This window comes from Sander vitreus, chromosome 13 (genome assembly GCF_031162955.1).
Source record: "Sander vitreus isolate 19-12246 chromosome 13, sanVit1, whole genome shotgun sequence".
Lineage (NCBI taxonomy): Eukaryota > Metazoa > Chordata > Actinopteri > Perciformes > Percidae > Sander > Sander vitreus.
The window spans coordinates 10,735,536-10,758,125 of record NC_135867.1 but is presented as its reverse complement, the minus strand read 5'-3'; the positions used below and the strand labels follow the sequence as shown (position 1 = coordinate 10,758,125).

Sequence of the window (22,590 nt, the reverse complement as noted above, 5' to 3'; positions counted from 1 at the left end):
GCAAAAATACCTGATTAAAATAGACTTAAAAAAATTGATAACATGCTAAAAAATGGAGCTGATGAATCCTTTGATGTACTGAACTGATTATTAACGCCCTCATACTGTGCAACTGACTAGCTAGCAGTACTTACTGCGCATGTGCGACTCCCAACAAAGATGGAATAGAAGTGAGATGCCTCACTCTGTAGCTAAAACAGAGAGCTATGTGCAGTACAGCAAATATGATATAACCTCTAAATACAATTATGAACCTGAAAATGAGCATAATATGAGCACCTTAAAACATCTCTGGGAAATAGTTTTTCACTATTTTCTGACAATTTAAAGAAAAATAAATTATAATGAAAATACAAATGATCTCGCTTGTCCCACCTTGAACTTTTCGCTGGCTTTTAAGCTGACCATGCCCCCTCTCGCTGTGTCTTTGTTTTCCCCAGACTTCTTCTTGGAGTTGGACAAGGTGATGGGTCCTCTGATCTTCAACACCAGCAGCATGACAGAACTGGTGCGTTACACACGGCAGGGCCTCCACTGGCTGCGTCTGGACGCAAAGCTTATTCCCTAGCGAGGACTCGTTCCCTGCACGCTGCTTCCACACACACACACACACACACACACACACACACACACACACACACACACACACACACACACACTCCTCAGCCTCTTGTGTTCAGCAACATGTGCTCAAAGACACACACGCATGCCCTCTCAGACAGACACACATAAAATGATGTACTGTATGCACACACACACAAACGGTCCACCTCTGGTCCTCCATGTACACACACACACACACACACACACACACACACACACACACACACACATGTGTGATGAACTTCTCAGACATATCTCCAACACTGTGTCCATTTTCTACACCAGCTTGCCAAAAACACTGAGCAATCTAGAGCATCTCACACCGTCGACAGCAGCACACAGGGAGAAGCATCGAAACTGCAGCACAGGAACAAAAAGAGCTTATCGCCACGCTTCATATATCGGCATTCTTACAATCTTTGAAGGCCATGTTTTTATCTCTTTGGCATGGAAGCACTGGGTGAATTATTTCTTACGAAAACGCTTAACAATGGGGTCTGGTTTTTAGGCTACTTTGGCTTTTAACTTTTTATTTTACTTTGTTTCACCAAAGTACCTCCCATAAACACCAAAGGTGCTTTAAAATGAAGGTTTCTCTTTATCATTTTTGTGCCTTGTATGTGAGCGACAGGAAAACAAACAGCCACCCCTCATATCTGATGAATTGTTTTTATTTTTCCTCTTTTTGTTGTTGTTGCTACAACTCATTTTATGCATTTTGCAGTTAATGGAAGCTGCTAACATTTATGTTTTTTATTGCAGTCTTTCAGTTTTAAGTCAAGTCCTGTTAACACATGAAGATACTGAAGCAAATGAAGCTTCATAACACCATCTCCATTTATCTTTCCTTCAAAGTCTCGAGGCGCTAAAGCTTAATCATAGAGCATACCCACAGGATTTAAGGACGGACTGTAGGAATAGCCACTGTGCACAGCAGATTCTGACACACACATATTTATGAATGTTCTCTTTATCGATCAGTGTATTTATTTTTAACAGTGTCATTTTATTTTCCAAAATCATGAACTACTTTTTTGACGCGCTAGAAAATTGAATGTTGGTCAGTTTGTTTAAACCACTGTGGTCTGGTTTGATGCAAGGAGCAGCATGGCCTCCAGGGGCCGCTAGCGGGGGCTTTTAGTGTCTTGGCCTTAATATAATTGATCATGTTAATGTTCTCTCTAAGAGATTTGCTGTCTTTGACGCTCCAGCGTACAAGTCTCTCCCTAAGAAATGTTTTTACACTTGTAGCCACATTGTTTATTGAGAAATATGCTCGAGGAAGACACTTCCAGACAGTGTTAATCTTTTTATCCCCTTGTTTGCTCAGAGTGTATTTTTCTAAGGAACAGCAGGGAGTGTCTTAAGTATTGAAGATAATTTCCACATGCAGTTATTTACATTGCAGTTTATAAAAACTGGGCCTGAGTTGACCGCTAATTTGGCACAACAAAAGCTAATTCATCGGGAAGGAAAGATTATGAGAGGCAAACTTATCAGTGTTGCATGTATAGAACAAAGAGTTTTAAATCTATCATTATATATTTCAAAAAAAGAAGTATAATGGCCAATATAGATTTTATTTATATAGCAAGCAGTTTTTTTTTCTTTTCTTCCTCTGGCCAAGCAGAAGTATAACTTTTCAAACGCATTCTTTTAAAACAGGGTTGAACCAAGGGTTATTAGATGCAAAGTATTTGTATATGTAATTTTTCCTATTTAAATTTTAATCATACTTGTATTACAAGACGGTAGATAAGAAACATGTCAGCTAGTTGTTAGGCTGGGTAAAAACGACAGAGTAATAGTGAATTTTGAATGAAGACGTTAATATTACACCCATGATTTCACTTGACATTTGGGGGTTTGTAATGGCCAATGACATGAAGGACTGTCCAATTATTATTATTTTTTTTTTGTAGGCCCTCTTCTTACTAAAACATGCTGGAAATATGAACGCCTGGGTCAAATACTATTCATGAGAACTTTCGTTGGTTTGTTTTGGTTAATGGCAGATGTGTTTGGACAAGAGGAAAGTGACAGAAAGTTTCAGACCTATTATTATTATTATTATAGTCAAACTTTCTGGCACTTTTCTCCCATTTTCAACCATACATTTGGTGTATTGACACTTCACCTTACACATCTTAAGAAAATTATTATTTGGCTCAGGTTTAACTTTTTTTTTTATTTTGTTGTGTTTTGTATTTTCTTTCCTTCACTGGCTCCCTAACCTTTATTGTAGGAGGGGATACTGTTATTTCCTCTGGCACTTGAAAAAGAGAAAGCCAGAGGAGGTATTATTTTAATCTATGCAGGATTTTTACAAAAAAAAAAGAAAAGGAAAAAAGAATCAGTTTCTGTGGAAGACTTTACTTTTTTGGCTTGGGATTTTTATTATTATTATTTTTTTCACTTCTTTTTTCCCCCGCCTCAGTGAGAAACCTGATGAACTCAAGTGTCCAATGCCTTTAGCTTTTGCAATTTTGTGTACTGGTTTAGTATATATGTGTATATAGATCTTTTTTTATAACCAAACACCGATGGCTTGAGCCATTTTGTACTTAAAGCTGGAGGCCACTTTTCTCATAGGAATTCCTCTGTGGGTTTTGCCAGCCCAGTTAATGTCTTCATACACTGGTACACTTTGTAAGTACAGGTCTGCGCCTTGTGTTCCCTACACTATCTTGTAGTCAAACGTGCAAAATTTAGCATTAGAGTAATTTTTAACAGTTTGTTACTCACACTTATTTATTTTTCTGCCCCTTTGCTTAGTATTTTATTTTTTTTCTTCTATTTTGCCATTTTAAGGAGTACCATTTTATGAAATAGGAAGATGTAAATGTATTGGGGTTGTTCATGATGAGATTTCCTTGTAAGTAGTAATTAATATTAATTCTAACTTGAATGAATCCAGGGTAAGATGATTTTTTTTTTTGACATTGAGTAGGAAGATGTTAACACTTGCATGTTTCTATTTAAATACAAATGTATAAATTGTAAATATAACATTTCTTTAAGGGTGAATTTCTACTACAGGTTGACATTTTTATTGAAATTTAAAAATGCTGTAAATACATTTGTGAGATACTTTATGCACACTCCCCCAAAAATGGTTTTTTTTGTGTTCTCTTCTTCCAAGCTGTTACAGAGTACATCCTAGTCTCTTTAACACTGTATATCAAATTGATTATTCGGTCCTTTTTTTCTTTCTTTTTTTTTTTTTTAACAGTGTACGTATACTTTGTCTTCTGCTTCACTGTCTCCCAGTATCATGGTCGCCACATAAATCATTAATGTCTCTAGATCCAAGTGCGAATATTTTGTCTTCTCTGTATTTGATATGGAGGCGTGTACTTTTCATGAAATGTATATTGTTCATCTCATGGGATGGATGGATGGTGTGTACAGTCTGTTATGTAAAACCACGTCTGTTTTCTCCTCACGAGAAAGATGTATTTACTATGTGTCCCTTTTGAACAATTGGTCCAACATGTCTTTTGAAACAAAGGTATTTCTCTACAGGTCAAAACAGTTGTAGCAGTTTATACAGTATGTTGTATAACACCTTTTTTCTAAAAGTCGTCTCTAAAGTGAGACCAGCAGCATACACTATGTACAATAAAGTTGGATTAGTTTTAAGAGAACTGATGATAGAGATACTATATATGATGGAGGCAATATGATTAAAGGTACTCATTGAGTTTGATCTTCAAACTTAGGTTATGTAATTTAAAAGCATTCTTGTGAAGTGAGTATTAATTGTGACTAATGAGAGTCTGTCCTGAATATTCTTTGTATTTTGCCGTATTGAGAATAAAATATATATGGATATGTTTAATGGAGTGAGCTCATTTAGTTTTTAGAGAGGCGCAAAAACGACATGCGAAAATATGATTTACTGAACAATAAACTTAAAGATACCCTGTGGCGTTGTTATAAATAAATAAATAAAAAAAAAATATATATATATATACAAAGTAATGTTTACATTCAGTGTTACTCAACAAAACACACTGTGCATGCTCATGTGCTCATAAGTAGTCCCAGTGGCCAGAAACTAATTATTTTTCCCATGGGAAGAAGATTATCTTTTTGGAGCACAACTAGAAATGATCTAACACTTTTCAGAATGTATAATACATTATTATATAAAAAGATACCTGTATATCTGAATGTAACAGATACGTGTGAACAGCTGAGATGAAAACGCCATCGACAAAGCGGAACAATGGCCACAAGTTAGGATATGGATATGAGAGTGTAGCAACACCCCAAATGTATAAATATGCCATTACATGTAAAAGTCTTGCATTCAAAATGTTACATTTTATGTACAAAAGTATTAGCTATAACATATGCTTACAGTATCAAAAGTACAACAGTTTGTGTTAAAAAAAATAATTTAGTATTAGTGATGCATTATTTTTGTAATTTATTTTCGAGTATTTTATGTTGTAGCTGGTTGAGGTGGAGCTAATTTTACTGTTGTACAGATAAACATTGTAATGCCTTGCGTTTCATAAACTCATAGCTTTTGTTTATAACAACTTCTGCAAAGTAATTACAGCAGTTAAATAAATGTAATGGAGTAAAAAGTATAACATTCCCCTCTGAGATGCAGAAAGTGGCATCAAATGGAAATACCCAAGTAAAGTACAGTATTTAACTAAATGTACTTAGTTACATAAGTACTGCTTATTGGAGTGTACTAACAACAGAGTGAACACACTGTAATTTCCCCCTGGGGATCAATAAAGTATAAATTATTATTCATAATCAGAATCAGAAAGAGCTTTATTGCCAAGTACGTTTTTTTTACAAATACAAGGAATTTGTCTTGGTGTTGTTGGAGCATGTCACATTCTCTAGATGTAAGAAGGATAAGAAGAATATAAACAATATAACTATACATGTATCCACACAGTATGTATTAATAAAGATAGAAAATAAAATGTTAAATAAAATAAGTAAAAAGGAATGGTACAGCAGAGTAGGTACAGTGGCATGAGGAGCCAGAGGTGGAGTGTGGGGAGAGTCAGGGTAGTTTCCAGGCCTTGTTGATAAAGCTAGTGGCAGAGGGGAAAAAGCTGTTCATGTGACGTGAGGTTTTGGTCCTGATGGACCTCAGCCTCCTGCCAGAGGGGAGTGTCTCAAAGAGTTTGTGTCCGGGGTGGGAGGGGTCGGCCACAATCTTTCCAGCACGCTTCAGAGTCCTGGTGGCGTACAGGTCCTGGAGCGGCAGCAGATTGCAGCCAATCACCTTCTCTGCTGACCGAATGACACGCGCTGCAGTCTGCCCTTGTCCTTGGCAGTGCTAGCAGCGTACCAGATGGCGATGGAGGATGTGAGGATGGACTCAATGATGGCTGTGTAGAAGTGCACCATCATTGTCTTTGGCAGGTTGAATTTCTTCAGCTGCCGCAGGAAGTACATCCTCTGTTGTGCTTTCTTCACGAGGGAGCTGATGTTCAGCTCCCACTTGAGGTCCTGGGAGATGGTAGTTCCCAGGAAGCGGAAAGACTCCACAGTGTCAATTGTGGAGCCACAGAGAGTGATGGGGGCAGGTGAGGCTGGGTTCTTCCTGAAGTCCACAACCATCTCCACTGTCTTTAGAGCGTTGAGCTCTAGGTTGTTATGATTGCACCAGGTCACCAGGTGGTCAGCCTCCCACCTGTAGGCGGACTCATCACCATCAGAGATGAGTCCGATGAGGGAGGTGTCGTCCGCGAACTTCAGAAGCTTGACGGTCTAGTGACTGAAGGTGCAACTGTTGGTGTACAGGGAGAAGAGCAGAGGGGAAAGAACACAGCCCTTAATTATTATTATCGCTGGATTGTCAATAGTCAATCACTGTGATTATTGCTGTTAATGGTTATGATTGCAATAGTGTCACATTGCAATAAAAACAATATGAACACAGATGAGGGTGAGTTTGTAAGGTAGATAATTGTGTTACAGTCTTTATTGTAATATTTTGAAATGTTTCCTGGGTTGTAATCTAGGAATTTGATGTTTTTGATTTTATTAGGATCCCCATTAGCTGATGCAGAACATCAACTATTCTTCCTGGGGTCCACACAAAACATAAAACATTACCACAGATAAGACATTTTCAGACAAAACAGACAAAAAAAACTATAAAAATAAGACATTTTCAGACAGAACAGTCATATAATAGCAATATAGCTAGTATTATTTTCTTTGCAAATATAAACATACATAGTCCTCTTCATGTACTCTAATAAATATCACAATAAATACATAAGCACAGAATATAGACAAAGTTAATTCTTACATCTTCGTTTACAAATCAACATTCCCATGCATAGACAAAGTACAAAATATGGTTACAGTCTTAGGGCCCTTAGATGTTCCTTTACTTGTTTTTTAAAGCTTGATTTATTAGGTGCTTTGGCAATCTCTGCTGGAAGTGAGTTCCAAGCAACCATCCCTCGATACAATACTGTACGTTGCATTGATTGTGTTTGGGCTCTAGGAACTTTAGAAAGTGGCATGTCTGGTGGGGTATTTATGTGTGTTAGAACTAAATGTAAGTTGACTATACAAACAATTAGGAATTTTCAATTCATTAATGTTTCTAACAAAAGCCAGGAGTGATGCTGAAAGTCACTCCGCAACTTTCAACCAGGAGAGATTGACATGCATGTTGTTTACATTAGACCTAAGTGGACATTGAAGGGCAAGACGAACTGCTCTGTTCTGAACCAGCTACAGCTTTCCTAGATCTTTCTTTGCAGCACTTGACCATATCGTTGGGCAATAATCTAGATGTGATAAAACTAGTGTCTGCAGGACTTGTTTGGTCTGGTGTGGTGTTAAAAAAGCAGAGCATCTTTTTATAACAGATAGATTCCTCCCCATCTTTGCAACAGGAGAATCTATATGCCTTGTCCACAGCAGTTTACAATCTAAGATAACACCAAGAAGCTTTGTTTCCTCTACTTGCTCAACCGCTACATTATTCAGCATCAAATTCATCTGAGGTCTAGAGCTCAAGGAGTGATTTGTACCAAATACAATGCTTTTAGTCTTTGACATGTTTAGGAATAGTCTATTGTAAGTAACCCATTCTAGTGCTATCTGCAACTCTTTGTTGAGGGTTGTAGTTATTTCATTAATAGTAGGTGCACACATGTATATTGTTGTATCATCTGCATACATAGACACATGTGCTTTTTCAAAACCAAGTGGAAGATTGTTAATAAAAATAGAAAAAAGTAAAGAAGTAAGGAAGGGATGAAGGTGAAATCTTAAAAACAGCTACTATTTGCAAAAAAACTAAACAAACATTCACCAATATGGTAGATGGCTTTACACTCATTCAGTCATTGCACTCTATCTGGAGACAATTTGCGGTCATTTTATAAAAAAATGAAACGGGATCCAAGTCACATCTGTCTTTTATTTTTTGCAACTATATTAACAATGATTCTCTCCAAATTACATCTTATTTTGTGTATTGTATGTGACATGCATGTAATTGGAACACATTGTGACCCTGCCCTAAATATAACAGATATAAAATATATATGTAATATTTACATAAAAGCACCGAGCAGCAATAATAACAACAAACAATGCATGCTGAATAAAAAATATTACTGGTGGTCTAGAAGATGTTCATATTTTGTTCTACTGTATCCTGAGCTGTCCAAATAGTGTAGTTTTAGTTGTTTGCGTTAAGAAATAGATGGTGCTTAGTAAATCCTTCTGTGCATGTGCAACAAATACAAAGGTATCCAAAGTAGTTTATGTAGCTTTGCATTGCAGAGCCTCTTAAAAATGATTAGCTCCTTTCAATCCACAATGTGCTGCCCTGAGAACATTAACTCTTATGTAGACTGATGTTTTTTTCCCCAATTTGTCTTATCATTTTGTGTTTTTTTTCTCTTGTCAGTCTTTACTAAGCATTTATTTGAAAGATTACCATTTTCATTGCCAGCTTGAATATTTAATTTATTAAACTATTCCCATGCAATACATGTTTCTTTCAGTGAGTTCAGTAAATATGCAATATAAATGTCACTGTTCAGTTTTGGCTTCTGCTTCTTTCCAGTGAACTGAAGAACATCAAAACAATACACTCCCGTTTTCACTGTTCTGCCGGCTGACCAATAGGATTTCGTGTATTCCTTAAAGTGCCCGCCTCTCGCCGCATCTGATTGGTCGACATGGTCCTATTACCTTTCATCCGCTTCTCTCTCTCCAGGGAATAAGGTAAGCTAACTGCGAGCGAAGGAAAAAGGAAAGCTCATTACCGGGTGCGGCGATGCACTTTAGCCAACTACAAAAAAGTGCGTAAGTTAATGTATTTCTTTTAACCGTCATTCACTAGAGAAGAGGAAACACATCCGAGAGAAACAAGGACTACGAGTTAAAAACAGCGAAGTCACCGGGAATCAACAGGTACGTGAAGGGGACTTTAGTAGTAGCAGGTGCATCTAGTATCACTGGCTTTTCAGTTTCGGTTGTCAACTGTCAGTCATGTTGCTTACCATTTCTAGTAAAAATAGCTTTATGAAAATATGTGATATTGAACCTCTCTTTATATGTGTAGTTTTAGGAAGTTGTAATGCGTGTCGGGGGTAAAATTAACGTCTTTTAATAAGCTACAACTGATCTCAGTTCAGTTCTGTTCAGAGCAAGCGTTAGATAGCAAATAATCCTAGTTAGTGGTCATAGTGGTTGATTGTATTTTTGAACATAGTATTGGTATTGCTACTGAATGTTCTGTAATATAATGATCTGACTTAGTAGGTATATTGTAAGTTTTGTATTTTTATTTTTTTATTTTTAATATATCGACCATTTTAAATGTCTATTCTCGTTTTGGAAAACTTCTAGGGCTCTATAGTTTGGCTTTCTTGTCTGGCTTTTTCTTTTTTCAGTTCAGATGTTCAGTTTATAATGGATTACATTTTGGTAAAGCTGAAATTCTTTGTTTCCACCATAAATATATTTGGGTTTTTTGACCGCTACAAGCAATTTAACGTCAACTTGGGCTCAAGGAAAACAATTGACAGATCATTTGAGGATACAAATAATGGTTAGCTGCAGCCCTGCAATGGATAGTGTGGACTGTAGACAAACAGTAGGCTAGTAGTAGATAACTTTATTTAACCCGTTGGGTTTGCGGCACAGTTGCAAGGCACTTCATGACAGGACATCAGACATATGACACAAACAAATAGTCCATACCGGACAGACATAACATGAAGAACATACATCACACACTATAGTGCAACCCAGCAACCCAAACTACTGTTATATCACCACATTTAATTGCCATTTTCATACTTTCTGTGTTGTACATTACTTATGCAATATCTGTTGTTTGATGGTATTGTGAGAACAACATAGTATTGTCCTCGCTTAACCTTATCTCCTCGTCTCAAATTGATACCTGGCCCTGAATTATGCACTAGAGGGCCTTTCTACCTAATGACTGGACTATGTTTTATTTAAAGTGGGAACAAAAGGGAAACCAGACACTAGTGTTTTGTGCTGTGGCTGAAACTGAAGCACTCATGAGGTGCATTGGTCAGATGGTGGGTGCAGGAGGAGCACACTGGCCTCTCTGTGTTTGTTATGCTGCTGAATGGCCTGCTCAGGCCGCTGACCCAGCTCGACTCCACTGCACCCACAGAGTCTGACCTGGAGGCTGCAAAGAGACCCTTACAGAGATGTTTGTGCAGAGTAGACTTGCATGTAGGTGTAACACACACACACACACACACACACACACACACACACACACACACAGACACACAGACAGACATACTCATGTGCACCGAGGCAAGTGAACCCAAAAGCATGCATCAATCTCTTACACACAGGTGCTCACATAAACACCTGTTTATCCAAAACTCAGCTGATGTTGCAGTACTTGGATAGTCCTTCACAGATGAATGGTTGTATTTGTCAGATAAGGTAATGACTCATTATATTTTTTATATATATATATTATATACCATTATAATAATATATATATAATTATAATGCATTATACCTAGACACAAAGCCAAAACATTCAAACGTGGCAATAATACACACATTGGGTAATCGTTGCACAGGTGGTTGTATGTATCAGTGGTTCCTAGAGATGGCCCGATACCATTTTTTGCTTACCGATTCCGATACCTGAACTTGCGTATCGGCCGATACCGAGTACCGATCCAATACCAGTGTGTCATATATTTTATTATGTTTTAACAACTGTATCCTACTATCCCTGTATGGCTGTGATATTATTTCTATCTTTGTTGTCAGTCGGGCTCAAGTTAAAGTCTTTGTGAAACATGACTTTAACTTGTATTTTTTCTTTTATTCTCCAGTTTGACAGTCAGTTATAACGGGAAAAGAACATAAATAAACTACTTTAACGTAGATTTTTTTTAGGGCTTTATTACGTGGCATCGGATCGGTGCATGAACTCCAGTACTTCCCGATACCAGCGTTTTAGGCAGTATCGGAGCTGATACCGATAGTGGTATCGGTATCGGAACGTCTCTAGTGGTTCCCAACCTTTTTTCCTTGGCGCCCCCCCTACTTATGTCTAAGAAAAGCTGAGCCCCCCCCCCCCGAAACCGAAGTTGAGGTAACTCTCGAGATAGAGCCTTACTTTCTTTTTTGATACAGAGGAGTTATCAGCACTTTTACGTTTCTCCGCCATGTTTCATTCATAAAATAGTGATGAAAAACAAGGATGATAGCAGCTAGCAGCTGACCTGATGACAGCAAGGGCCACAGGTTAAGAGGTCCCGGAGGTTTGGCCTACTAAGTAGCCTGCTTACAATTTTAAGCGAGAACAAAAATATATAGTTTTTATACAGACTTTTGTATACATTCTATATTCTAGTGTATTATCATAATTAGTTTAACATGTGCAAATATTTGTTTTTTTTCCTCAACCTCAAACCAGATAAAGACTTGCGCACCCCCTGTGATCTTTGCCGCCCCCCTGAGGGGTCCCCGGACCCCAGGTTGGGAACCACTGGTATGTATGATAGCATGATGAGGTGGTGTTTGTGTTTGCAAAACGATTAAAAAAGAAAGGAACCCGGAAACAAAAGATTAACCAAATGGAATGGCAAGGCTATGATATGTAAACTTACCCTGGGTGTTGAAAAATAATCTCAGTTTTTTCCCTTTGCTATGTCTCTCTCTCTTTCCTTCTACCTCCTAAGGGAACAAAAAAATGTTTGCACAGTATCGATCGATGGTGTGCTGCAGAAAAAGCAGTTCAACAAAATTGAATACATTTGTATAGTGTAGTAATTTTAGGACATTTTAGACTCAAAATAGCACGGGGTAACGGAGACTTTGTGGGGCTAGTCGTTCTTTTAACAGTGGAAAATGTCTCTGGGTGTGTGTAGTTTTTACTTGGATGTTTACATTCTTCCAGTGTCCTTTTTACTCAGCCTACCTCTATAAAGATGAACTAACTGGTTTGGCTGCGTGAGTGATTAAGTTTAGATTAACTTCAGATGGGTTCAGATTGATTCTGCAGCAATAAGGAACCTCATGGACACACTAGTCAAAAAATAATTCCATACTAAAAACGTTTGAAGATGTTGCTGAAAGTGATCCAAATGACATGATAGGATCACACACAAGTGATACTTTATTTCAGATAAAAAACATCTAATACAATTCCAGAAATAAAGTCAAAATCAAATGACCTAATGCCGCTGTAATTAAATAATTACCACTCTGCATGGTGTCACTTTGAAATCTAGTGAAAGTTTCAATGTGATGAATAATGGACAGTTGTAGTAGCAGTGTTGTAGTAGGAAGGTGTCAGAGTTATAAATCAGTTAACAGCTTGTTGGTTTTTGCTTTTCTTACCTGTGTTGTATTTTCCCGTAATGGAAGTGTGACCTTATTTCCACCTCTTCCTTTTGTACCTGCAATATGCGAGGCTTTCACTGGCATTGTTGGTTTCAGGAAAAAAAAAATGTGTTAAGGAAGTAGCTGTGAATGACTCATTCTAAGGGAGTGGGAATTCAGTGGTGGTTTTTTTTCACGGTGAAATGATTGACTCAGGCTGGCTGTAATCAGGTACGAAGAGGATTTTTAAGTGACAACCATTAACTGCAAGATTTCGATGTCAGCTGATGTGATCAAGTACCATCAGGTTTCTATATGCAATGTTTCAGTAAGAATGGAAGATTAAGAATGAGATTGTGTTTGTAAGGTTAAGCTACCAAGTGAAAAGATCTCCGCTGACTGAATTCTGTGATGCAGAAGTACCTTTTCTATTTTAGACATTTGGTACATCATGGCGATGCTATAACATAACAATTAAACTGTAGCATGAACACTAATGAGCATTTAGGTGTGGCATTCTGGTTGGTTAAGTCATCATGACGTCATGCTCTGTTGTGTAGCTAATGACCTTGATAAGATGATGGATGCATGTTTTAGTGCGTGATTGTAACAGACAAGTATTCAGGTTGTATGACATCATTGCGCTGACAGCCAGGAAGCGCTGATAAGAAGATCAGGGTGGAAGATTTGATTCTAGAGTCAGAGCACAGAAGGGGAAGAGAGAGGGGAATATGTCATATTAAAGTCAGAATTCCCCCGCAGCATTAATAAGTAACGGGAAATATGAGGAAATTCTGAGGCTGTTGAAACTAGCAGGCTTATCAGGAAAGGAAACATTAATAGGGAAATGCGTTAATGTTGAACAGCTTTACAGATAATCTGGATGAAAGCAGAAGTAAGTAAATTGTGTGTGTGTGTGTGTGTGTGTGTGGCGCGGGCATGGCATTTACAGAGTACCTTAACTCAATTTGAGCATTCTGAAGCGCCATGAAACAAAGGCAAAGAACCGTAACTGATGTTACGGTATTCTGCCTTGGCTTCTCTACGGCTTTTGAAGTTACGGCAAAGACAACACACAATTTTCTCCCCAAAACAATCAAATTGTATTTGTCCAAATTGTGTCCACATGATGAAGCAGAATCGAATTTTTTGCACACCCCTACTAAATGTAATGTGAAAGAGAATTGTCATCTGACTCTGCAGTTTCCCAGAGCGTTTTAGTGTTTTTCAGCTAATTGTTTTGGTTTTCTTGTCGGAAGCGTTACTGTTTCGGTTTGTTTTCAGCGAAAAAGGTCTAAAGACCCACTTTACTCTACCCGCTCAACACCAAACGGCAGATTGACAAAGTATTTAGCAGCTAAAGAGACAGACATTGCCATCGGGAGTTTGTAACTTCAAAGGTAAGTTACTTCCTACCCTATAACAGGTTGGTTTACTTTGTTGCTGTCAGTTATTGGCCTCAAAGGGAAAAACACCCTTCTGCACTAATTTATTGTTTAAAAAAAACTCCGACATTCACAGCTTTTCCAGCTCTCTTTTGCCATCTTGTGTCTAGTTTCTTCTAGTAATGGGTGATACAAACAATATGCAATATAAATGATACAAAATTGGCCTACGATAGAGATTTTAATTATATCACGATAATGCATGTTGATGACGCGATCTACCCGCGAAATTTAGAGCCACAAAGCTGCAACCAGCTACAACGCAACAAAAGCTAAAAAAATCGTGATTCATATTTTTCCCAGAATCGTGCAGCCCTACTAAAATGACACCAGTTTTTCCTGTTCTCTGCATCGTGGGTGGCATTTAAGAACCAAGGACTTCAACTAAGTGTAGTGCCTTTTTAGAATGGTTTGCACTAAAGAAAAGAACCCCAATACTTTAAGCTTTTTCTTTGTTAAAGTCTCTGGAACTAGTGTACTTGAATTTTATTTATCTGCAACATTATGTTGTATAATTACAGTTTTGCACAATAAATGTTCTCAAAACTACATACTACGTTTCTTTCTTTAAAAAAATTCATTTAGAAGTTTGGCTTTCCTTATGGTCTATGTAACCTGTTCTGAAATGGTTTATTATAATTTATATATTGTGATATATATATATATATATATATATATATGTATATATATATATATATATATATATATATATATATATCTCTCATTATCGCAAAAGGCTGCAATGTATATCGCAATATGGATTTTAGGCCATATCGCCCATCCCTAGTTTCTTCTCTGTAGCTGGAAAGTGTGTATGGTTATGTATGTGTCTCTGCCTGTTCTGGTTGTCTGACAGGACCACACCTACACTATTGTATGGCCTAAAGGACCCTCATGGGGACATGGCAGTTTCATATGTCATGTCGGTGTGTGTGTGTTTTGAGTAACCTATTTGTATAGGCAGCCAGATTTTTAAAAACTCTGCGCCTTTTCTCTACTTTTTGGGGAAATGTAGACGGACATAAAATACAATTGTTGTGGTCTAGACCTACTCTATCTGTAAAGTGTCTTGAGATAACTCTCGTTATGATTTGATACTATGAATAAAATGGAATTGATTTGAATTGAGTTGTAGCAGCAGCACACTGCAGAGACGACAAACAAAACTCTACAGCCATAGAGTAATTTAAGATGCCCTGTAGCGTTTTCTTTGACGTTATGTTTACATTCAGTATTACCTTACCTTGTATCCTTGAAGCCTAACAAACATATTTTCTCCCTTACAAAACACGTGCAAAGCCAATTTTTCACAACATTTAGATTTTTGTTTACATCAATACTATAGTTAGCAGCCGCCTTTTCCTCTGCCCTTGCCGGCACATTGCTGCATATTTTGGCACATTGCTGCGCATTTTGGCACATTACCACCACTTGTTGAATAATGTAAAACCACTGACAGGACTGTGTATCATGCCACACTTGTGCAATTGCAAAACAAACGATGAGTACTCATTAAAAATGTGCTACATAGTGCTAGAGGTCAAAAACTCCACAGGGTACCTTTTTAAGTGATTGTAAGAGATTTACACTGATCACGGATTGTGAAAGTTTTAAAAAGGTTTATGTTGTGATAATCAAGGTCACGGATGCATCAAAAAAGGGGTCTACACGGCGAGGCAGAGAGGAAGAGAAATGCTTTTCCTAGCGCTGTTGCTGTTTCACTGCAGTTTGGACGACAGAGCAGCCCTTCATCCTTTGTGTCTGTGTGAGTCTGTGTGTGTATTGTACCTCCATAATACACCGTGTTAACAGGTCTGCTGGAGGGCCTTCTCAGGTTTCATAGTCCCTGATGAAAAGGTGTGGGTGAGGGGCTGTCACCGAGACTTGAGCTGGCCGCAGACGCAGTAATATGGCTGTGACATCGACTAATAAAAGAGGCATTTACAGCTGTCTGACATGGCTGGAAGTAGAGGCTTGATGTCTTTCTTTTTTTTTTTTTTTATGTATGTCTGTGTTTTTCCAGACTCCAGTCAGAGGTGAAATGGCTTCGACAGCTGGGTTGTGACTCACTTATTTTCATTCTAAATTGCTGAAATAAAACTGCTTAACCCTCATGTCGTCCTCGGGTCAAATTTGACACATCTTTTGACATTGAGTAGATGATTAACTGCAAATATAATCGGCAAATGAAGTGATTATGACATGAATCATGAGTTGCAGCTATAAAGTAATTTCAAACACGTTTGTTTTAAATGTTGTCTGCCGATAAGGGTGCTAGAAAGAAAGGAAAATGTAAAACAGATTTCAAATTCAGTTAGCGAGTGTTTTTTTTTTTTTTCTTCACTTTGTGTCATAGGAAGGAGTGACGTCCCCCCGCCCCCCCAATAGTCACATCAATACTTCCTCAAGCAGCACCACATTGGATTACCACGCCATTTTTATTCTCCCAGGTTACAAAGTCCAGAGTAGGTTGCCCTGTTTTCAGGTAAAGATTAATCTCTGTGTGATTTATTTCACAGCCTTAAACCCCCCCCTCTTCCTCTTGATCTGATCCCCCTCTCTTCCCCTGCTCTGAGGTAGGAAACCTGCGCTGCCAGCAGTAAAAGGAGCCCATTGTAATCAGCTCCCCCTAAAATTAACCACGGTGGCAGACTCAGTGCTGGGAAACACAATGGCGATTAGAAATCACTTGACTCCTGAGCATGATGATCAGTACTATTAGGTTACTATGTTAGGTATGTGTTTGAAAAGCAAAAAGTTTAAAAAAGTTTTAAAAGTTAACACCTAGTGTTTCTTCTCTGCAGAGGCGTCGATTATAATGGGAGATCTACTGTGCAGCCGGCAGTCTATAGCCTGAGGTGTAGGTGGGACTCTGTCTTTATCAGCACATGAGACACACATTTGTTCTTTCAATACAGCGCCGACATATGTTCTGTGGGCAAATACGCTAAGACGGAGGTGGGAGGACTGCAAAATCACGATCCATGTGGCGAGCTAACACAAAAAACTACTGTATTCCGGATAAAAAAAATAATTTTCTTTATATTTTCTTTTATATAGCTTTGTGCAGCAAAAAGCAAACTTCTCAGAGGAAAAGCGCTTAACCAAGATTACTCAGTTTGAGAGACTTATCAGCCTGTTCAGGGGGAAATTGTTGGCTGCGTTACATTGATCATCTGCTTAATAATGGCCTGAAGAATGATTTAAAAACTGGCTAAATGCTAACTCGGTTTCCACCTGGAACGGATTCATTAAATTTCAAAAGCTGTTGGTGCTTTAATGCCAGAAAGATTTTTTTCCCCCCCTGTCTACGACAAGGCTGTTGCTATATACTGGTGTGATCTTTAAAAAGAAATGTAGCAGCACTAGATTGTACAGAATTTAGGCATGGAAAAGCCATTGAGGAACATTTTAAAAGCTGAGATCTTTGCACTCTAAAATTTAAAGCTGCAGTTCTGCTTTTCTAGCGGGAAGCTGTCCACTAAATCAAAAATCATTCTTGGTTCATTTTACAGAAAAATCCCCCTCTGGCCTTGATAAGGCGATACATTCCATGCTAGTCAAATGTTTGGCTCAAAGAGAGCCAACTTGCTCAAACTTTGCTTTTGGTTTTATGGGGCCAAAATTGAGACTTTTTATAGTTATGATCGGTATCACAAAGTCTCTTCATTAAATAATAACAGCTGGTCGGGAGTCATCCTGAGTAATTGAAATTCTGGCTTTTGGGGCCGAGTTATTTATTTTTCCCTTGATAGCTTTTGGATAACATTTGGATAACATGCCTAAGAGAGTCTGACTAAAACTTGGAATCTCTCGTTGTTTTTAACTGAATTCAAGCAATTAAATTAAGCTTGATCCTACAAAGTCCACTTCAGTGAGGATATTTCACCAGCTTTGCACTTCAAATTAGACAGCTCAGGCCATTAGAAATGGCAGGTTTGGGAAATCGTATACCTTGAGGGTGATGTGATAAAGCCATCTGTTATTTAGTGTGCTTTGGGCTTTTTCCATATCAAATTGTGCCTCACAAGGGGGGGGAGGCAAAATGTTTGCTGTGGTCTGCTCTGGGCCAAATGACTTCTTCGTGTGGGTGTTTCAATCCGCATCTGTCTGCAGGGTGAACTCCCCTGTTGTCTCTGCTTTTGTATGAACAAAAGTACATGTTTAGACAAACAGAGACCCAAAGTGATCTCTGACCAGTAGCTGTGATACTGTGAAAGCAGTAAGTTGATTTCCCCCAGTTTTTTGTGTGTTTTACAGAGATGATTCACGAGAAACATATCAGCAAACAGCAAATATATCCCTCTGTATTTCATTCAGATTGTGAATTAGCAAAGTAGTAATTGCGACTGCTGAGCTCCTCTTTGTCTACAGGAAATCTGTCAGGACGCCCCTCACTGGCTTTGACCTTTGTCTGTGTCTGAGGAACATGTGGGAGACAGAAGTGTAAACCAGGCTCAGGCCAATAAATTACGGGATTTTCAAGAATGGTAATATGAGACAGATTAAGTTCTGTTCTGACACCCGTTACCCACAAGACATCCTTATGCTCCTGATAATATGCACATTGTGCGATAACAAAAATGTGGAGAATGTTGGCCACTTTTTCATTTGCTTTATTTCACCTGACAGTAGGAGTCTGTCCTCAAGAACATATCTTGGCTCAGATCTGTTGTTGACTTCAGCGGCAGCAGTGCTGGGGTCATTGGGGGGGAAGTGAATATTAACCGTTTGCCCTCACACAGTGTCTCTGTCTGCCTGGCGGGTTCTTTTGCAATTCAAATCTCTGGTGCAACACAGAGCAAATGTTTCCTTGTTGTCCTGCCGCTGCTGCTCTACAAGGCAGCGTATCGTGTGTCTGAACAGTCCTTTTCATGCTGCTTAAAGCATCCTGGCAGGTATAAAAGGAAAGATTAGAGGCATGTCTGTTCACTTTCATCACGCCATATTAGATGGTAGACAGTGACACAGTTTCTAACACCTTTTATCCTATTTATCCTCATATTTCTTTTTTTTTTGTTTTCGGCTGTTTCTCCTACCTCACCATGGCATGACATGATGTCACATGTCTGAAATGTATTGGTTAAAAAAAATGTTCTGCAAGGTTTTTGAATGTGTGTTTGTTTCTGAGCGCGTGTTGATTCTATTTGAATCAACCTATACATGTGTTTTCAATCAGAATGACACAGGTGCAACAGAAGAGAGGCTCACAGCGCAAACATTTTAGCAAAGAGTCCGGAGAAGTGTTTGTGTTGTGTTTGATCAAAGCTGCCAAGTGGAATTCAGCCATCAACAGTCACACCTATGCTTTCTCTACTGTGACATGTCAAACTGTCTTCTGTCAATTGTCTTCTGTCTGCCTATTGAATTGAAATAAATGAGGATCAAAATCCAGTGTGGCCGCAACATTACCAGTGCATGGAGTCTGATAACCTCACGTAGTACCCACCCAACTTCTCCTGAGCAGGACTCTAGTCAGTGAAAGTAACTGAAAACAATCTGCAAGATTAACAAAAGCAGACAGGAGTTTGGACAGATGTACTGTCCACTTTGCTTGATGCCTAAATCTTGCAGTGTGCAGTAATTTTGTGTGCATTTGCTGTTGGACTTTTGGCTGGAATCTTTTTTTCCCCTTCAAAACTACTCCCTGTATAGCTTCTATTGCATTCTGTGGTCTAGAAATGTCCATTCATTGCTGTAATTGCCTGATATTAGATGGGTCTCAGGGAGGCCATAGCAGGAATGCTGTTGTCTTGGAGCTCAGCAGATCATTTAGTACTGTAACCTGACTTTGGCCACTCCAGCAGGTTCGAATGATTACAGGAGGGTAAAAAACACCCACTTCTAATTATGTTGTCTGAGTGTCTCAAAGTAATAATGATAGTGTGTTGATGTTAAGATTTAGGATTTGTGTGACTGCAGAAGGATAGGGATAAAGTTTTGTGTGTTTTTCCCATGGTTGGTGTGCAATATCTAAATTACCCAAGGCTATAGACATAGCACTTCCATCTGTGGCAGTTAAATGTTATAATGTCTGGAGAAGACTGTGAAGTCAGATTAATTGAACAACTTAATGTGCTCTGTCACTCAGTGCTATTGCGAAACACTTATTGGCAATTCATGCGTTGGTGATTGGTGCTTAATCGCCCTTGGCACGTTATTAATCTGGCACTTCTTCCCTTGCATATTCCCCTCGCTGCAAGATTAAATATCTAATGTCATTATGTAATGGGTATTGAAACTAAAACGTTGTACTTGGGATATAATAAAGCCTCAAGATATGAAATAATCAGGAATATCTTACTGAATGCAACGTCCAAGCCTGTTCTTTTTTTTTTTTTTTGTCCTCTATGATGGTGAATTGAATGTCTTTGGGGTTTTGGACTGTTAGTCGGACAATTCAAGATATGTGAAGACGTCTCCTTGGGCTCTAGGAACTTGTGACATGTTTCTGACCAATCGATTAATCAAGAAGATTGATTGCAGATGAATCCATAATGAAAATACGTGTTAGTTGCAGCCCTACTTAAGGAAAATCACAAGTTACCATATTGCTTCATTGAATGTAACCCCACAGGTTTATATTTCTGCGATCTTCCTGCAGGCACACTGTAGTTTGTTCTACCAGGAAGTGTCCCGCAGGCTATTCTCTTATTGTCTTATCTTCACCTGCCGTCTGCACAGGGCAGTAAATGATTGGTGAGATCATTGCACAGATGAGTATCTGTTATATAAATGATATTTGAATACAGAGGTGAACTCAATTATTGTTTGAGCACAAATTACAATATCTTCAAGCGATAGTGTAGAATTTAAGAGCAGATAGGCTTAGTGTTGAGTGTGCGAACAAGCCTTGCTATTAGTCCAACTGGGAACTAGAGAACTAGTGCTGCCATTGCATAATAACTATTTACCAGTCAAACTGAGGGCAGTGTACTGAATATAACAACCTGTTTGCTTTACTGTACCTGTCCTAGCTGCTTATCAAGCACATTCCTTTCCATGTGCCTCTGCCAAACAACCAAACCAGTGATAAGGCACCAAAGGTCAGAGTGCCACGCCGCAATAAAGTGTCAGGTGTTTGGCCTGCTGAGCGATATTGTCACCATGCGTACCAAGTACAGATGGTCAGTTATTTTATTGTATGGCTTTCATATTGTTATTTGTTTTTAAATTTGCTGGCAGACAAACTATAAAATTGAGTCTCGCTGTCCGTCACTTTCTCTTCTTTCTCAAGGACCAGAAACTGTGTGAAGAAAGCATGAGTCTATAGCCGCTTTCCGACTTTTACAGTTCCTAGAACATAACGTTCATAGAACCCTTTTTTTATTGTGTTCCGACTGGACCAATTTGGGCATTATTAAGTCTTTTTCCTTTCCCCTTTTTCGCATAGGAACCCTTAGTGACCTTGCAACGTCCGAAACACAAACAGTACATATTCTTCACTGTTGCAATTCGTCTATGTATGCTAACTCATAAGACAAACATCATGCATTCAACCAGCTAATTGTTAATGCTAGCTAAACTTACCTGTCGTTTCGTTTGCCTGTTGCGCTGTGCTCTTCTATCTTCTTCCATCATATTAATTAGGATCATATTACGCTGGAGCCTTCGTCTTCTGTGTTTCTCTGTTAAGTACTCCAGCCTAGTCTTTAAACACCGCTGTTCGAACTCCGTTTATTCTTTATTGTGGCGCTAAAGTCAAGTGACGACGCTATGAAGACCGTTGCCGTGCTTGCGTCACTCCCTTACCCCTCCTACCAGTTCCAATGGCCACTTGGCCAGTGTGAATGCAAATGGCAAAACCGGTTTTGGGGGAGAGTAGTTAGTAGAACTGTTTAGAAGTGGACTGTTCCTATAACTACGTTCCTGTAACTACTTGGTCGGAAAGAGGCTTTGAGCTAAATGCTAACATGCTCACAATGACAGCACATGCTTAGTTCAGCCTGATAACATGCTAATATTTGCTAATTAGCACTAAACATAAAGTACAGCTGAGGCTGAGGAATGCAATTAGTTTTGCCATTTAGTATTTAATATTTAAATGTTGACTTGATGGAGCTAGATGAAAACTTAAGGGATCATCAAAGTTATTCACCTTGTGGTGGTGATAGAGGAAAAGTCAGCGGATCACCAAAGTTGTTAGGATGCGTCCTCTGGAAACTATGAATGTCTGCACAAATGTTTGTCCCAATTCATCTCAAAGATGTTGAGATATTTCACCAGATAACTGCTGCTAGCATGGCTGAAAATACATCCTTAAACATTTACCTTTTCCTCTGCATATCCATGGACCGTAAATACAAAAAAAAGATTGTGATAATTACCACTGCTTTATCTCACTGTCGGTATTGAAGTAGAAGTGTGAGGCAGGCTCAAGGAAAGTATGATTAATAACACCTAGAATGTGTTGAAAATTAAAGATTGATTAAAATATGGTAAAATAGAAGCTATCTAAGAAGATATTACACAGAGTGGTACAGTACACGTTTTGCTTCTACCTGTCTTTTTATGATATTGTTTTTCAGTGCTGTTTGTTAGAAGTCTTTTTTTAAACTATGTTAATGCTGCTGTTTAAATTAAATAACTTTCTTTTAACAAACAATAGGCACTGTACATTCAAACTAATGTATTTCCATAGCAAACAATGACATCCTTACAGGGAGAAGCATAGCAGTCAGGGCAGTGG

General features: G+C 38.5%; 2 protein-coding genes across 16 annotated transcripts in view; both read left to right on the top strand.

The window, feature by feature from the left end:
* Nucleotides 1-1,909, top strand: part of aff4 (AF4/FMR2 family, member 4) — a 34,287-nt gene extending 32,378 nt beyond the window's left edge. For all 10 annotated transcript variants that reach the window (XM_078266891.1, XM_078266890.1, XM_078266888.1 and 7 more), the window contains one exon: nt 441-1,909. In XM_078266891.1, the coding sequence (XP_078123017.1) occupies nt 441-568 (128 nt within the window). In that variant the 3' untranslated portion in view covers nt 569-1,909. The remainder of the gene's footprint in view (nt 1-440) is intronic.
* Nucleotides 1,910-8,835: 6,926 nt separating this feature from the next.
* shroom1 (shroom family member 1) overlaps nt 8,836-22,590 on the top strand; it is a 38,389-nt gene continuing 24,634 nt past the window's right edge. For 3 of the 6 annotated variants that reach the window (XM_078266804.1, XM_078266807.1, XM_078266801.1), the window contains exon 1: nt 8,836-9,033. The gene's annotated coding sequence lies outside the window, so the exon portion shown is untranslated. Of the gene's footprint in view, nt 9,034-10,273; nt 10,336-11,548; nt 11,624-22,590 lie in introns of those variants that run through there. The other 3 variants (XM_078266805.1, XM_078266803.1, XM_078266802.1) reach the window with 2 other exon arrangements.